Genomic DNA, 15,401 nt, shown 5'->3' with positions numbered 1-15,401 from the left:
TATTCTAAAAGTCCTAAGAATTCCTTATGATTAGGGAAAGATTTGTTTTTAACTGTTTACATGGTAGCAATTTTCTTTTCTCAATCTCCATGCTACACCTTTTTCCTTTTTTCCCCTGCAGATATCTGTGTTGCCAGGAACAATTAAAGATGTAAGTATTTTCTAATCAGCCATCTTTGACAAGGACCCTGTATGACATGAGTACATATGTACCTCCTGTCACAGTTTATTCCAAGTTATACAGCATGAAATGTTTTGTTTTACATTTCAACAATTACATGGCAGTACACAGTAACTTATAGTGCAAGTGTCAAAAATGGGCAAGTTTTTCTTATTTTGAAAAGTGACTTTCAGTATTCATGAAAAAATAAGACAGACAGTGTGACCAAGTTGTAAATTTCAAAGTTTGGTGTAAAGATATCTGACAACATAAAAGGGTACACAAATTTTTGTCACATGTTTTCTACAGAAGTTATTGCTGTGCACAACAATGGAAGAGACTAGCCTTACACTGTGTGACTGAAATGACAGAAACTAGCCTTACACACTTTGACTGCAATGGCAGAAACTAGCCTTAGACTGTGTGACTGCAATGGCAGAAACTAGCCTTACACTGTGTGACTGCAATGACAGAAACTAGCCTTACACTGTGTGACTGCAATGACAGAAACTAGCCTTACACTGTGTGACTGCAATGACAGAAACTAGCCTTACACACTGTGACTGCAATGACAGAAACTAGCCTTACACTGTGTGACTGCAATGGCAGAAACTAGCCTTACACTGTGTGACTGCAATGACAGAAACTAGCCTTACACACTGTGACTGCAATGACAGAAACTAGCCTTACACTGTGTGACTGCAATGACAGAAACTAGCCTTACACTGTGTGACTGCAATGGCAGAAACTAGCCTTACACTGTGTGACTGCAATGACAGAAACTAGCCTTAGACACTGTGTGACTGCAATGACAGAAACTAGCCTTAGACACTGTGACTGCAATGACAGAAACTAGCCTCACACTGTGTGACTGCAATGACAGAAACTAGCCTTACACACTTTGACTGCAATGGCAGAAACTAGCCTTACACACTGTGACTGCAATGACAGAAACTAGCCTTACACTGTGTGACTGCAATGGCAGAAACTAGCCTTACACACTTTGACTGCAATGGCAGAAACTAGCCTTACACTGTGTGACTGCAATGACAGAAACTAGCCTTACACTGTGTGACTGCAGTGACAGAAACTAGCCTTACACTGTGTGACTGCAATGGCAGAAACTAGCCTTACACTGTGTGACTGCAGTGGCAGAGACTAGCCTTACACACTGTGACTGCAACAACAGAAACTAGCCTCAGACAATGTGACTGCAATGGCAGAAACTAGCCTTACACTGTGTGACTGCAGTGGCAGAAACTAGCCTTACACACTGTGACTGCATTGACAGAAACTAGCCTTATACTGTGCGACTGGACAGAAACAAGCCTTACACTGTGTGACTGCAATGACAGAAACTAGCCTTACACTGTGTGACTGCAATGGCAGAAACTAGCCTTACACTGTGTGACTGCAATGGCAGAAACTAGCCTTACACTGTGTGACTGCAATGACAGAAACTAGCCTTAGACATTGTGTGACTGCAATGGCAGAAACTAGCCTTACACTTACACTGTGTGACTGCAATGACAGAAACTAGCCTTACTCTGTGTGACTGCAATGACAGAAACTAGCCTTAGACACTGTGTGACTGCAATGACAGAAACTAGCCTTACACTGTGTGACTGCAGTGACAGAAACTAGCCTTAGACACTGTGTGACTGCAATGGCAGAAACTAGCCTTACACTGTGTGACTGCAATGGCAGAAGCTAGCCTTACACTGTGTGACTGCAATGACAGAAACTAGCCTTACACTGTGTGACTGCAATGACAGAAACTAGATTTACACTGTGTGACTGCAATGACAGAAACTAGCCTTACACACTGTGACTGCAATGACAGAAACTAGCCTTACACTGTGTGACTGCAATGGCAGAAACTAGCCTTACACTGTGTGACTGCAATGACAGAAACTAGCCTTACACACTGTGACTGCAATGACAGAAACTAGCCTTACACTGTGTGACTGCAATGACAGAAACTAACCTTACACTGTGTGACTGCAATGGCAGAAACTAGCCTTACACTGTGTGACTGCAATGACAGAAACTAGCCTTAGACACTGTGTGACTGCAATGACAGAAACTAGCCTTACACACTGTGACTGCAATGACAGAAACTAGCCTCACACTGTGTGACTGCAATGACAGAAACTAGCCTTACACACTTTGACTGCAATGGCAGAAACTAGCCTTACACACTGTGACTGCAATGACAGAAACTAGCCTTACACTGTGTGACTGCAATGGCAGAAACTAGCCTTACACACTGTGACTGCAATGACAGAAACTAGCCTTACACTGTGTGACTGCAATGGCAGAAACTAGCCTTAGACACTGTGTGACTGCAATGACAGAAACTAGCCTTACACTGTGTGACTGCAATGACAGAAACTAGCCTTACACTGTGTGACTGCAATGACAGAAACTAGCCTTACACACTGTGACTGCAATGACAGAAACTAGCCTTACACTGTGTGACTGCAATGACAGAAACTAGCCTTACACTGTGTGACTGCAATGACAGAAACTAGCCTTACACACTGTGACTGCAATGACAGAAACTAGCCTCAGACAATGTGACTGCAATGGCAGAAACTAGCCTTACACTGTGTGACTGCAATGGCAGAAACTAGCCTTACACTGTGTGACTGCAATGGCAGAAACTAGCCTCAGACACTGTGACTGCAATGACTGAAACTAGCCTCAGACACTGTGACTGCAATGGCACAAACTAGCCTCAGACCCTGTGGCTGCCAACAAATTTAGTCAAAACAGGAGGAATAGAAAAGTTAAATGGAAAGTACAGTATATTTGTAAGAAATAACAGTCAGTATGCAGTACGACTTTCAGATACTTACACTTGCTTTTTACACTTCACCTTGCCTCTCAACCTTTACCTCTTATGTAAAGTTCTCTGTCTTTCTCTCCTTCCACAGCTGACCCAGTTGGTGGAGCTCTATCTCTATGGCAACCGGTTACAGAGTCTGCCCTCAGAGATTGGTTACCTTAGCAACCTGCAGAAACTGGCCCTGAGCGAGAACTCTTTAACAAGTCTGCCAATGTCACTAGACAGACTGAAAGCTCTCAAAGTGCTTGATCTAAGGCACAACAAATTGAAAGAAGTAGGTGGTTATCAAAATACTCTGAAATATTACAAAGTAGGAAAATATGAAGGGCATATTGAGTTACATGCTCTCATTGTATACTCAGAACCATGATGGCGCACCACTGATGTGAAATTGCTCTGTTTGAACTTGCAGTTTGGTAGTATTTGAAGATGAATATGAGTAATAAAGAAGAATATTGCAACCTGACATTGATAAGGTTTTAGGTAGTTGATTAAAAAGTCAATATAAGGTTAGATTCCTGTTCTGTGCCAGACATGGAGCAAGACGTTATTTAGGAAATATACTAGGTATTCCCACAACACATATCAAAGAAAGTTTTGCCTACAACAGCCTGTTCTTATCTGTTTTTTGTCTGCAGATTCCTGAAGTTGTTTACAAGTTAACATCGCTGACCACTCTATTCCTAAGGTTTAACAGAATAACTGAAGTTGGAGAAGAACTCTCAAATCTCACTGTGAGTTATTAGAAAATGAATCAATGAAACAAGATAAATGAAAAGTATTGACTTCAGTTTATATATTACCGTGGCCGAAAACGACACAGACCCTCTTCAGTTTGTAGTTGCGTCGTTCTGTTTGAGCTGCGTCGTTCTTTTTAGTCCCCACGGACACCGTCCGGGGGGACTTATAGGTTTGGTCATGTCCGTGCGTGCGTGCGTGCGTGCGTGCGTCCGTCCGTTCACGCAGATATCTCTGAGATGCCTGGAGTGATTTCATTCAAACTTGGTACAAGGATTACTTCATATGTCATACAGATGCACGTCAATTTGTTTTGTGATACGATCCAATATGGCCGCCAGGCGGCCATTTTATTACGATTTTTTCATGTACAGAGCCATAACTCAGGCATGTTCCAACCGATTTTATTCAAAGTTGATACAAGGACATCGACCAATGTCATAGATATGCACGTCAATTTGTTTTGTGATACGATCCAATATGGCCGCCAGGCGGCCATTTTATTACGATTTTTTCATGTACAGAGCCATAACTCAGGCATGTTCCAACCGGTTTTATTCAAAGTTGGTACAAGGACATCGACCAATGTCATAGCTATGCACGTCAATTTTTTTTGTGATACGATCCAATATGGCCGCCAGGCGGCCATTTTATTACGATTTTTTCATGTACAGAGCCATTACTCAGGCATGTTTCAACCGATTTTATTCAGAGTTGGTTCAAGGACATTGACCAATTTCATAGATATGCACGTCAATTTGTTTTGTGATACGATCCAATATGGCCGCCAGGCGGCCATTTTATTTACGATTTTTTCATGTAAAGAGCCATTACTCAGGCACGTTTCAACCGATTTTATTCAAAGTTGGTACAAGCTTATTGACAAATGTCATAGCTGTGCACGGCAATTTGTTTTGTGATACGATCCAAAATGGCCGTTGTGCGGCCATTTTATTACGATTTTTTCATGTACAGAGCCATAACTCAGGCATATCTCAACCGATTTTATTCAAAGTTGGTACAAGGACATTGACCTATGTCATACATATGCACGTCAATCTGTTTTGTGATACTATCCAATATGGCCGCCAGGCGGCCATTTTATTGATTTTTTTCATGTACAGAGCTATAACTCAGGCATATCTCAACCGATTTTATTCAAAGTTGGTACAAGGACATTGACCTATGTCATAGCTATGCACATCAATTTGTTTTGTGATGCAATCCAATATGGCCACTGTGCGACCATTTTGAACCATAACTCAGACATGTATCAAGCGAATTCATTCAAAAGTATTTTTATCACAGACCTAATGAAGAGGACTCTATCCTCTCTGAGGACCTGTAATCAAAATACCCATTAACAAGTGGGGACTGTGTCATCAACGATGACTTGTTTGACCTGCGCTCTTCAGTTTGTAAATTGCGTTGCTCTGTTTGAGCTGCGTCGTTCTGTTTCGACCTGCGCTCTTCAGTTTGTAATTGCGTCGTTCTGTTTGAGCTGCATCGTTCTGTTTTGACCTGCGCTCTTCAGTTTGTAATTGCGTCGTTCTGTTTGAGCTGCGTCATTCTGTTTTGAACTGCGCTCTTCAGTTTGTAATTGCGTCGTTCTGTTAGACCTGCGTCGTTCTGTTTGAACTGCATCGTTCTGTTTGATCTGTGCTCTTCAGTTTGTTTTCAGCATAACACGGAAGTACTGGAATAAACATTTTGTAACAAACATTGAACGGTCACATGGAGAATACCATTGCAACTTGGCATGGGTGCCCGTGGAGTCATAGGTAGTAGAGGGAGAGCAACTCCACACATCGTTCACATATTGGTTGATTGCGTTTAATGTATGGTGGTTTGTATTTTTTGTTTCACTGTCTTGTGTACAGAACAGAATAGGTACGTCGAGACAGCTGAATATAAATGTCAGTGCAGTCTGTACTCCAGAGTTGAGTCACTGCGTACGACACTAAGGCGATGTTTCAAAAGTTTGCCAGACTTTCTTTATCAATCGCCTCAAGTCAGGTTCAGTGGATAAATTTCGTGGTATAATGGCAGATCATTGTACTTATTCCTGTGTTGTCCCACTGAAGGTTTGTTCTTTCATTCTGGAAGCTAGGATGTCTAACTTTGTTCTACTGTGTTAAAGGTTGTGTTCGTCACCACGTATTGTGTTTACTAGACTGATATATATATATATATATATATATATATATATATATATATATATATATATATATATATATATATATATATATATATATATATATATAATTTACAACTTGAACAAGAGAAAAAGGTACGAAAAAAGACAACGGAAACAGAACACAGACAAAAGACGAAGAACAAGGATAGCACTTACAAAAAAAAGACATTCTCAATCTATGATTTAAAGTACATTACCAGAATATGCCAGCGGGTCCTATACTTTTCAGTTGTGCTATTTTGTAGGAAATGTTTCTCTCAACTTTGTGCTTTTGTTTGACCTGCGTTATAAATGAATAGAACGGAAGAATTTTCTTTTTTGTCTACACTTTTAGACAAGAACTGTTTCCCTAAGATAATGTGCACAGTAACAACATGTTTTTACTGTAATTTAAATAGCAGGGAGAGAGGTTATGCCTCCACTGTTACCCTTGCACGAGGCTACCTCGCGGTCGTCATCATCACTTGCCAGACGTGGTAGCGCAGACAGTTTACATCCTGAGCATTTTTGAGCAATTTTACAAGAAGGAAAGTGAGGGCAACTTCACACATCGTTTCTACCTTTGTTCAATGATGCGGTACATTGAGTCGATTAATGTGTGTATATACAATCTCTCTTTCTACCTAACCATAGTGCGTCACTCTTTTCCTTATTGATCTTCTGGCCGGGGATGTTGCCGAATGAGTCAACTATTCTGAGAAATTATTCGGCAGATTTCACATCTGATAACATTCAAGTGGTGTCATCTGCATATTGTGCAATTTTAACTCATTTTGTTCGATTTGAATGCCCTTAATTGTTTTGTTGAGACGAATGGCGATGGACAAAATTTCTAAACTAAAAACAAGTAAGGTGAAAGAGTATCACCTTGTCTTGAACCGCTGCTAACTTAAAATTAACCAGAGGTGACACCATTATTAATGACTAGAAATATCGCAGTATAAAACTTTGATTCATAGAATAAAAGATTCACCAAAATTAAATTTCTTTAAAGCAAAGTAAAGGAAAGACCACTCGATAGAGTCAAATGCCTTGGCAAAATCAATACAAAGTAGAATACCATGGAATATCGTTTTTAGTCCCCGCGGACGAAGTCCGGCGGGGACTTATAGATTGGGTCCCGTCTGTGCGTCCGTCCGTCCGTCCGTCCGTCCGTCATCAACAGTTTCTCAGACACTGCTGAACCAATTTCGTTCAAACTCAGCACAAAGGCATAGCACTATGACCTACAGATGCACGTCGATTTTAGTCCAGTCAAAATAGGGTTAGACCCACCACAAATTGCAACAGAATTTTTTTCTTCGGAATACATTTCAGAGAGGTACCCAGAACAATATATTAAAAGTTTACTCGAATCCACCTTGGGGAAATATGTCTAATTTGCATAAATCAAATATGGCGGCCAACCATCCAACCAAATAACATAATTTGCTATATATCACATGTTAAACAAGCTATTTCACTAATTTCAAAGTCTGACACTAGTAATTTGGCCCAGGGAATTATTTTGGAGGTCTAATGTTCCTTATAGGTACTTTATTAATTTGCATAATTCCAATATGGCGGCCAACATTCCTACAAAAGACATTTTCGGTCATATACCACGTATTCAACAAACTATTTCAGTGATTTCAAAGTTAAAAGTATATTTCTTTGGCATGGACAAACGATTTTCGAGATGCTATGATTTGCATAGGTAATTTGTTAATTTGCATAAATCCAATATGGTAGCCAACATTCCTACAAAGGACATTGTCGGTCATACACCACGCATTAAACAAGCTATTTCTTTGATTTTAAAGTTTTAATATTTTTCTTGGGTATGAAGAAACACTTTTAGTGGCTCAATTTTTACAAAGGCCCTTTGATAATTTGCATAAATTAAATATGGCTGCCATATTAATGCCCCATGGCTTAATAGCTTCTAATATAATTAACGGTTTTGGTATAGTTTTTAGCACTAGGAAACTATCAAGAAGAAACTGTTAAATCCTTGGACATTCATTTTTAAAATTTTTTGATTTTTCTGTATATGACGACCGTTAATTAATGAATGTTAGTCTTCTGAATGATATATTCTCTTTTTAAATATAACATTGAATTCATCTGTGTTTGGCATTTTCGTAATTTGTAAGGATGTTGAACACTCTACAGTGTCAAAGCATGTTATCTCTAATGTTTACTGTTAAAAAAGGGGTGTTCAAAATCTTTAGTTTTTAATTCAGACTAAACCCCCTTCTTATGGATGGGTGCGTCTTTATAAGATCCCTTAGATGATAGGCAAGAAGTCATCACATATACCAGCAAAATACAATAAACACAACAAAGCTAAAAATACAGCAAAAATGATATGACCGAAATAAAAAGTGTCGTAATACACACAAATTGAAACTTAGCACTATTGCAAACAATGTCAGACTCATAAAAACTTTCTGGACACACAAACTCAAAAAATCTGAAAACTGCATGCTTTCGCAAAGACCTACAATCAATTCAAACAAAGAATCCAACTATTACACTATACAAAGAAGTACATCTTGAGTCATTTTTCCAAGTGTCATTTTTCCAGATGTACATGTTTGCATCGTGTAACAGTTGGATTCTGTTGGGCTAACGAGTTGTTTGAATTAATTTTAAGTCTTTGCTAAGCATGCAATTTTCAATTTTTGTGAGTTTGTGTGTTGATCAAGTTTTTAAGAGTCTGACATTGTTTGCATCAGCGCTAAGTTTTAATTTGTCTGTATTGTGCCATGTGTTATTTTTGGTCACATTATTTTATTTTTTGCGTTGTTATTATCTTTGTTGTGTTTATTGTATTTTTGCTGTTATATGTGATGACTTTTTGCCTATAATCTAGGGGGATGTACCAAAGATGCACCCGTTCATAAGGAAGGGGTTCAGTCTAAACTAGAAACTAAAGATTTTGTCCACGACTTTTTTAAAACAGTAAACATTGAAGATTACATGTTTTAACACTGTAGAGTATAAAGCACATATAAAAATCACAAATAATACCGTACACAGATGAATCCAATGTTATATTCAGAAAGAGATTATTAGATGACTAACAATCATTAACGGTTGTCATATTTAGAAAAATCACATGCATGACTTTCTTACAACTCAATAGTAAACGCACATCAACATATTATACGTATTTTAATCCTTTCAGAAGTCATATATGTAAGTCTACCAAATTTGCTTTAACATACTTTTCAAAATACAATATATTTATGGGGTATTTTAACGAATTCAGGTATCACAGACACCTATTAAAATAAACTTTTATTTGTAAATGGATCGTTATTGTATGTAAATTTATTGTATATTTTCTACATTTTTAAAAATAAATGTTCAAGGACTTAATATGGAGCTGCACGTTGCCAACACAGTTTTTTTCGAAGGAATATTTCTCATATAAGATGACAAGGAAACCCTTACAAACTATTTTGTGAAATGTAATATTTCACTTGAAACAAGAGTATATCCTCATTCTAAAATGGCATGGGCTGAACGACTGACACTCAAAAAAGTGCTTAAAATCATGGTTAGCAAAATAAAATGCCTCTAATTCAAATGTAAGAATTTTAGTGTTCAAAAGTAAGAATTTATTGCAAAACAAAATAGTTGTTTTGTTATATAGCATTTAAAAACATAATGTGAAAATTTCAGAAAATATGACCCAGCCAGCACAGAGTTATATTCTTTGGAAATCTTGAAATTCGGATAAAAGGGAAGCAGGAATTCGGGTGATTTGCATACATTTGCATACATTAACCCTTCTATATCATGCAACTTACGACTGCTTGCCAAGCTAAAAGGTGAACCTAACCAATTTGTAATTTTGGGTTAACAAATACAAAAAATTGGAAGAATATTTGCAAAATACAGTGCGTTGGGTGCAACTGTGCCCTCTTGACAGTTTTTTCTTGATATTCCTATTCCTAAAAACTCTACCATATCTTATTTATATTTGAAGCTATTTGGGCATTAATTTGGCAGCCATATTTAATTTCTGAAAATCATCAAAGTGTCTTTTAAAAACATTGAACCACAAAAGGTGTTTCTTCATGCTCAAGAAATATAATCAAACTTCAAAATGGCTGAAATAGATTGTTCAATACATTTTATGACAGAAAATTTCTTTTGTATTGGATTTTTTGTTTTGTATTGGATTTATGCAAATTAACGAAGTGCCAACGCAAATCATTGCACCTCAAACATCATCTGACCATGCCAAAGAAATATACTTTTAACTTTGAAATCACAGAAATAGCTTGTTTAACCCTTTGACTGCTGTAATTTTTACACCCAAATTTTAATGCGATATTTTACCAATTTCTGTGAACATTTCTGTACGTTCTTTTCATAATTTTGGACCAAATGGATATCATTTTTCAGCAGCTACTTATTTTTATCAAAATTTTGGCAAAAAGCAGAAAAATTGACTGTGGTACATTTTTTATAAAGTTGACCAAAATAGACTTTGGCGCCAAGAGGGTTAATACGTGGTATATGAAACAAAATTTCTTTTTGAAGGTATGTTGGCCATCATATTGGAATTATGCAAATTAACAAATTACCTATGCAAATCATAGTATCTCGAAAATTGTTTGTCCGTGCCTAAGAAATATACTTTTAACTTTAAAATCACTGAAATAGCTTTAGTACATGGTATATGACGAAAATGTCTTTTGTAGGAATGTTGGCCATCATATTGGAATTATGCAAATTAACAAGGTGCCTATATGAAACATTATACCTCCAAAATGATTCCCTGAGCCAAATAACTAGTGTCAGACTTTGAAATTACTGAAATAGCTTGTTTAACATGTGATATATAGCAAATTATGTTATTTGGTTGGATGGTTGGCCGCCATATTTGATTTATGCAAATTAGACATATTTCCCCAAGGTGGATTCGAGTAAACTTTTAATATGTTGTTCTGGATACCTCTCTGAAATGCATTCTGAAGAAAAAAATTCTGTTGCAATTTGTGGTGGGTTAGGTGCCAAAATCTCGTAGATTGACTGGACTATTTATTTTGTGATCCGATCCAATATGGCCGCGAGGCGGCCATTTTGTTGCGATTTTTCATGTCTTTGGACCATAACTCAAACATCCTTTACAGATTCTGTTCAAACTTGGCACAAAGGCATAACACTATGGCTTTTATATCCATGTAAAATTATATCACGATATGATCCAATATGGGCGCGAGGCGGCCATTTTGTTGCGATTTTTCATGTCTTGGGACCATAACTCAGACATCCTTGAACATATTCTGTTCAACCTTGGCACAAAGGCATAACACTATGGCCTACATGTGCATGTCAAATTATTTTGCGATACGATCCAATATGGCCGCGAGGCGGCCATTTTGTTTGCGATTTTTTCATGTCTTTGAACCATAACTCAAATATCCTTGAACCGATTCTGTTCAAACTTTGCACAAAGGCATAACACTATGGCCTACATATGCTTGTCAAATTATATTGCGATACGATCCAATATGGGCGTGAGGCGGCCATTTTGTTGGGATCTTTCATGTTTTTGGATCATAACTCAGACATCCTTGAACAGATTCTGTTAAAACTTGGCACAAAGGCATAACACTATGGCCTTCATGTGCATGTAAAATTATTTTGCGATACGATCCAATATGGGCGTGAGGCAGCCATTTTGTTGCGATTTTTCATGTCTTTGGACCATAACTCAGACATCCTTGAACCGATTCTGTTCAAATTTGGCACAAAAACAAAACATTATGCCCTTCATATGAACGCCACTCTATTTCATGATATGATCCAATATGGCCGACAGGCGTCCATTTTTTGGCGATTTTCTCATGTCTCTGAACCATAACTCAAACATCCTTGAACTGATTTTGTTCAAACTTGGCACAAAGGCAAAGCACTATGGCATACATGTGCGTGTATCAATTAACCTTGCGATAGGATCCAATATGGCTGCAGAACTGCCATTTTGTTGGAATTTTGCATGTCTTTGAAGCATAATTCAAAGGTCATTAAACCCATTTTGTCCAAACTTGGCACAAAGATCAAGCACTATGGCACACATACATGTATACATGCAGGGGTTTCACTAAGTTTTGAAACAGGGGGCCAAATGAAAATTATAGGCGGCCAAGCCGTACCAACGTCCAAGCATGCGGATGTTTGGATATGGCAGCCCCTCCCCCCGACACGGTTCCAAATTAGCTATAATAACTCGACAAAACGGTACATCAATCACACATGATAACTTCATTAAAAAAAGTATTTGCATTTTTCAAACGATCAGAGACAACAGTATAGATAGCCTGAATCACGGTGCCGCTACTTTCAAATCATGAATGGCTGTTGTAAAAAAGTGTTCGTTTTATGTTGAAAGCTAGCTGTGGAAACGCAGCTATCTGTTGGCAGGTTGGGTGCGTCTGTATGTGGGTCAAAGGTCAACCCCACCACAGTTGACCTTTGACCCACATACAAACGCACCCAACCCCGCCAACCAACAGATAGCTGCGTTTCCTCAGCTAGTTGAAAGCATGGGTCCCTTCGGAAACCACACTCAAAAATGCATAGGAGATCATCTTTGACGCAAAGAGCATAGAAAATATGAATTCAGAGATGTATTTGGAGCCATCGATGTTGGTTTTTTGAAAGAATTATTGTGGCTTTTGGTGCGCGAAATCCGTCTCGAACTTGGCGATACATGTGTACAGTGGCTGGTTATTCCATTCCCGACTTCCTGCATTACCGTGTACGGTGTATGAAACCACAAACGACTGTGCTACAGCACGGTCTCTCCGGACCGTGGCTACAGCCTACCACTCAAAGTCACAGTCTGCTAAAGTTTACACCTTCAATTTATTCTGTTTTGATATTTATATGCAGAGTTGAAGCAAGTCAAACGTTTGGCTCCCAGTCATTAAAATCCAAGAACGAACGCGAACGTTGACTACATTGACAAGCAAGCCGTTGTTGTTTAATACAATCTGCGGCCACGGATAGCTGTGGGCGATTGCTGATGCATTCAGAAGAAACCTTTCCCGAGAGATATTCATCAAACGCCGCATAAGTATCAAAATGATCTGAGAAATTGCCATCGACTGTAGCCTTCTTAATCAGCCAACCCGTCTATCTGTTTCCATTTCGATCGAACTGAGTAACTTCAACTACGTATGGCTGACATTATGTTGCGTTACTGCACACGCTCAATGACCCCTAACCTCCAACCACCCTGTGTACATTGTATAGACGGGTTCCGTGCTGTGTAGCTGTACCAGTATCGCACGATACACGAATGCGAACCAACGAACACAAAATTTTTCACTGAAAACCTCGCAAAAGTGTTGAAAACAAGTAATTCAGCATGAAGGATACAGATCATTGTAAACTTTTACCGATATGCTGTATTTGTTACCAGCTATTCATTCCTGTAAGCGGCACAACAATTACATGATTTTCAGGTAATTACAGGCGGCCGTGATAGGCTTACAGCCGGCCATATGGCCGGTGGCCGGCTTTTAACGAAACCCCTGTACATGTCAATTTACTTCGTGACATGTTCCAATATGGCTGCCAGATTGTCATTTTTGGATTTTTTCATGTCTTCGAGGCTTAATCATATGCAAATATTCCTTATCCAATGTTGTTGAGACTTGGTACAAAGATAAAGTACTATGGCATACTTATGCATGTCTACTAATTTTGTGCTACGATCCATATGGTCAATAGACCGCCATTTGATTTCAATTTTATAAACATAGGTCACTGTCCTTCAATGGACTGATTTTGTTTAAACGTGATATGGCTGCATTCTTGTGCACATTAATTTGTTTTATTATATGATCCAAAATGGCTGATTACAACAACATACCCGATCCCATACCATTTCGAAAATTCCACCAAACCATGTGTATAGTATGTGCTGTCATGACACTAGAGGCAGTGAGGGCATCGTTATGTGTGATGTAATCAAAAGTTCCTTTAGTGGTCAACACCGGCAGAGATGAGTCTTTTATTGAACGTTCCTCAGATTACTTTATTATGCAAGTCACAGGCCTGATGCACCTGTTGCATCAATGTCATTCCACAGCTACCTAGACACCAAAGATTATGACAAAATGGACAAGCGGGGACTGTGTCATCAACGATGACTTGTCTTTTGTAAAGTGTATTGAGTCTAAAATCTTGCAAACAGCGTCACCGATGTAGCGACCTTTCACATATTAACCAGCTTGATTTGGGTAAATTATTTCCGATAAAACTTTGAAATTCGAATTAAAAGGCCCTTGGCAACAATTTTTATAATAAAAGTTTAAAAGAGAAATAGGTCCCCAATTTTTCAGCTACAGACGATCTTTTTCTTTTTTATCAATCAAAGTAATGGTTGCTGGTCTTTTGGGAAACTGACACTGACAACTCTCCATATGGACGTGTACATATAGTTGAAACTCAGTACAATTAAATTACCATACAAGGGCCAGAAACGCCATTCCCCGGGCTTTAATTACTGGACATGTTTTTCGAAGCTTGGTAGCGTTCTTCGAGACTCAAATAACCCTCACAAATATTTGTTCTGTAATTCTGACAGTAAAGGAATATGGAAATCGCTAGTGAACTCTTCTGGTTTTTCTTCAGGAAAACAATGTGTAGTCTGGTATAAATTTCGATAGAATTCTTTCTGCGTGTTTAAAATTTCATTTAAATCTGTAGATGCTTGAAGTTTACGAATGTGATTTTGTAATGATTTCTCTTTTCAAGCTTCAAAAAATAAGCATTGCTTTTTTCAACAAGCTCATGTCATCTTATTCTAGCATGTTGAATAGGCCTAATACCTTGTGTTTTGACTTCGTAAATATCATCTAAAGCTCTCTGAATTTCATCAATGTCTTTTCATGTTTTTCTATTTCACTTTCTTAATTTCGAGGTCCTTTTTTGTTGCTCCAGCTTTTTTTCCTTGTGTCTTTGACACTTAGCCCGTTTTTGCTGTATTTCATACAAAAGTCCATGATTTTATACTATTTAAGCTTTGGATCAAACAGTCAGTGAAATCTGTCCCAAATATTTTTTTCATGCTGCAAACCTTCGAGCAAACAATAATCGCATACAGAAGGAACAGAAGTATGCGATACACTTACACATGCCAGACTTCACAAAAGCTACAATAGATGGCACTCCGATTCACATGAGCATACACAAACACAACAAGACCAAACCGTAGACATAGCTTCAGTAATTGAACAACAAACTTCAGTGGAACAACATAACACATAAAATCAATCAATCATTCAACATGTCTCACCAATCAAAAATGAATTTTAAGTGACTGATGAAGAAAACTCTGTTTTCGAAACGTAGCTTCAAAGGATCGCAGTGTAACGCTAGTCTCTCCCCTCCAATGTTGGTTAACAGCAAGACACGTAAATTACGGGTACGTCTCGCCATGG

General features: G+C 38.2%; 2 protein-coding genes across 3 annotated transcripts in view; one reads left to right on the top strand and one right to left on the bottom strand.

Moving 5' to 3' along the window:
- LOC139141127 (probable serine carboxypeptidase CPVL) overlaps positions 1–15,401 on the bottom strand; it is a 601,148-nt gene that overhangs the window by 241,043 nt on the left and 344,704 nt on the right. The window lies entirely within an intron of this gene.
- Positions 1–15,401, top strand: part of LOC139141100 (leucine-rich repeat protein SHOC-2-like) — a 65,906-nt gene that overhangs the window by 33,899 nt on the left and 16,606 nt on the right. For both annotated transcript variants that reach the window (XM_070710677.1, XM_070710678.1), the window contains exons 4-6: positions 122–151; positions 3,100–3,285; positions 3,650–3,745. In XM_070710677.1, coding sequence (XP_070566778.1) covers positions 122–151; positions 3,100–3,285; positions 3,650–3,745 — 312 coding nt within the window. The remainder of the gene's footprint in view (positions 1–121; positions 152–3,099; positions 3,286–3,649; positions 3,746–15,401) is intronic.

Source organism: Ptychodera flava, chromosome 9, assembly GCF_041260155.1.
Source record: "Ptychodera flava strain L36383 chromosome 9, AS_Pfla_20210202, whole genome shotgun sequence".
Lineage (NCBI taxonomy): Eukaryota > Metazoa > Hemichordata > Enteropneusta > Ptychoderidae > Ptychodera > Ptychodera flava.
Note: the sequence above shows the minus strand (reverse complement) of the source record. Positions and strands in the feature narration are given on the sequence as shown.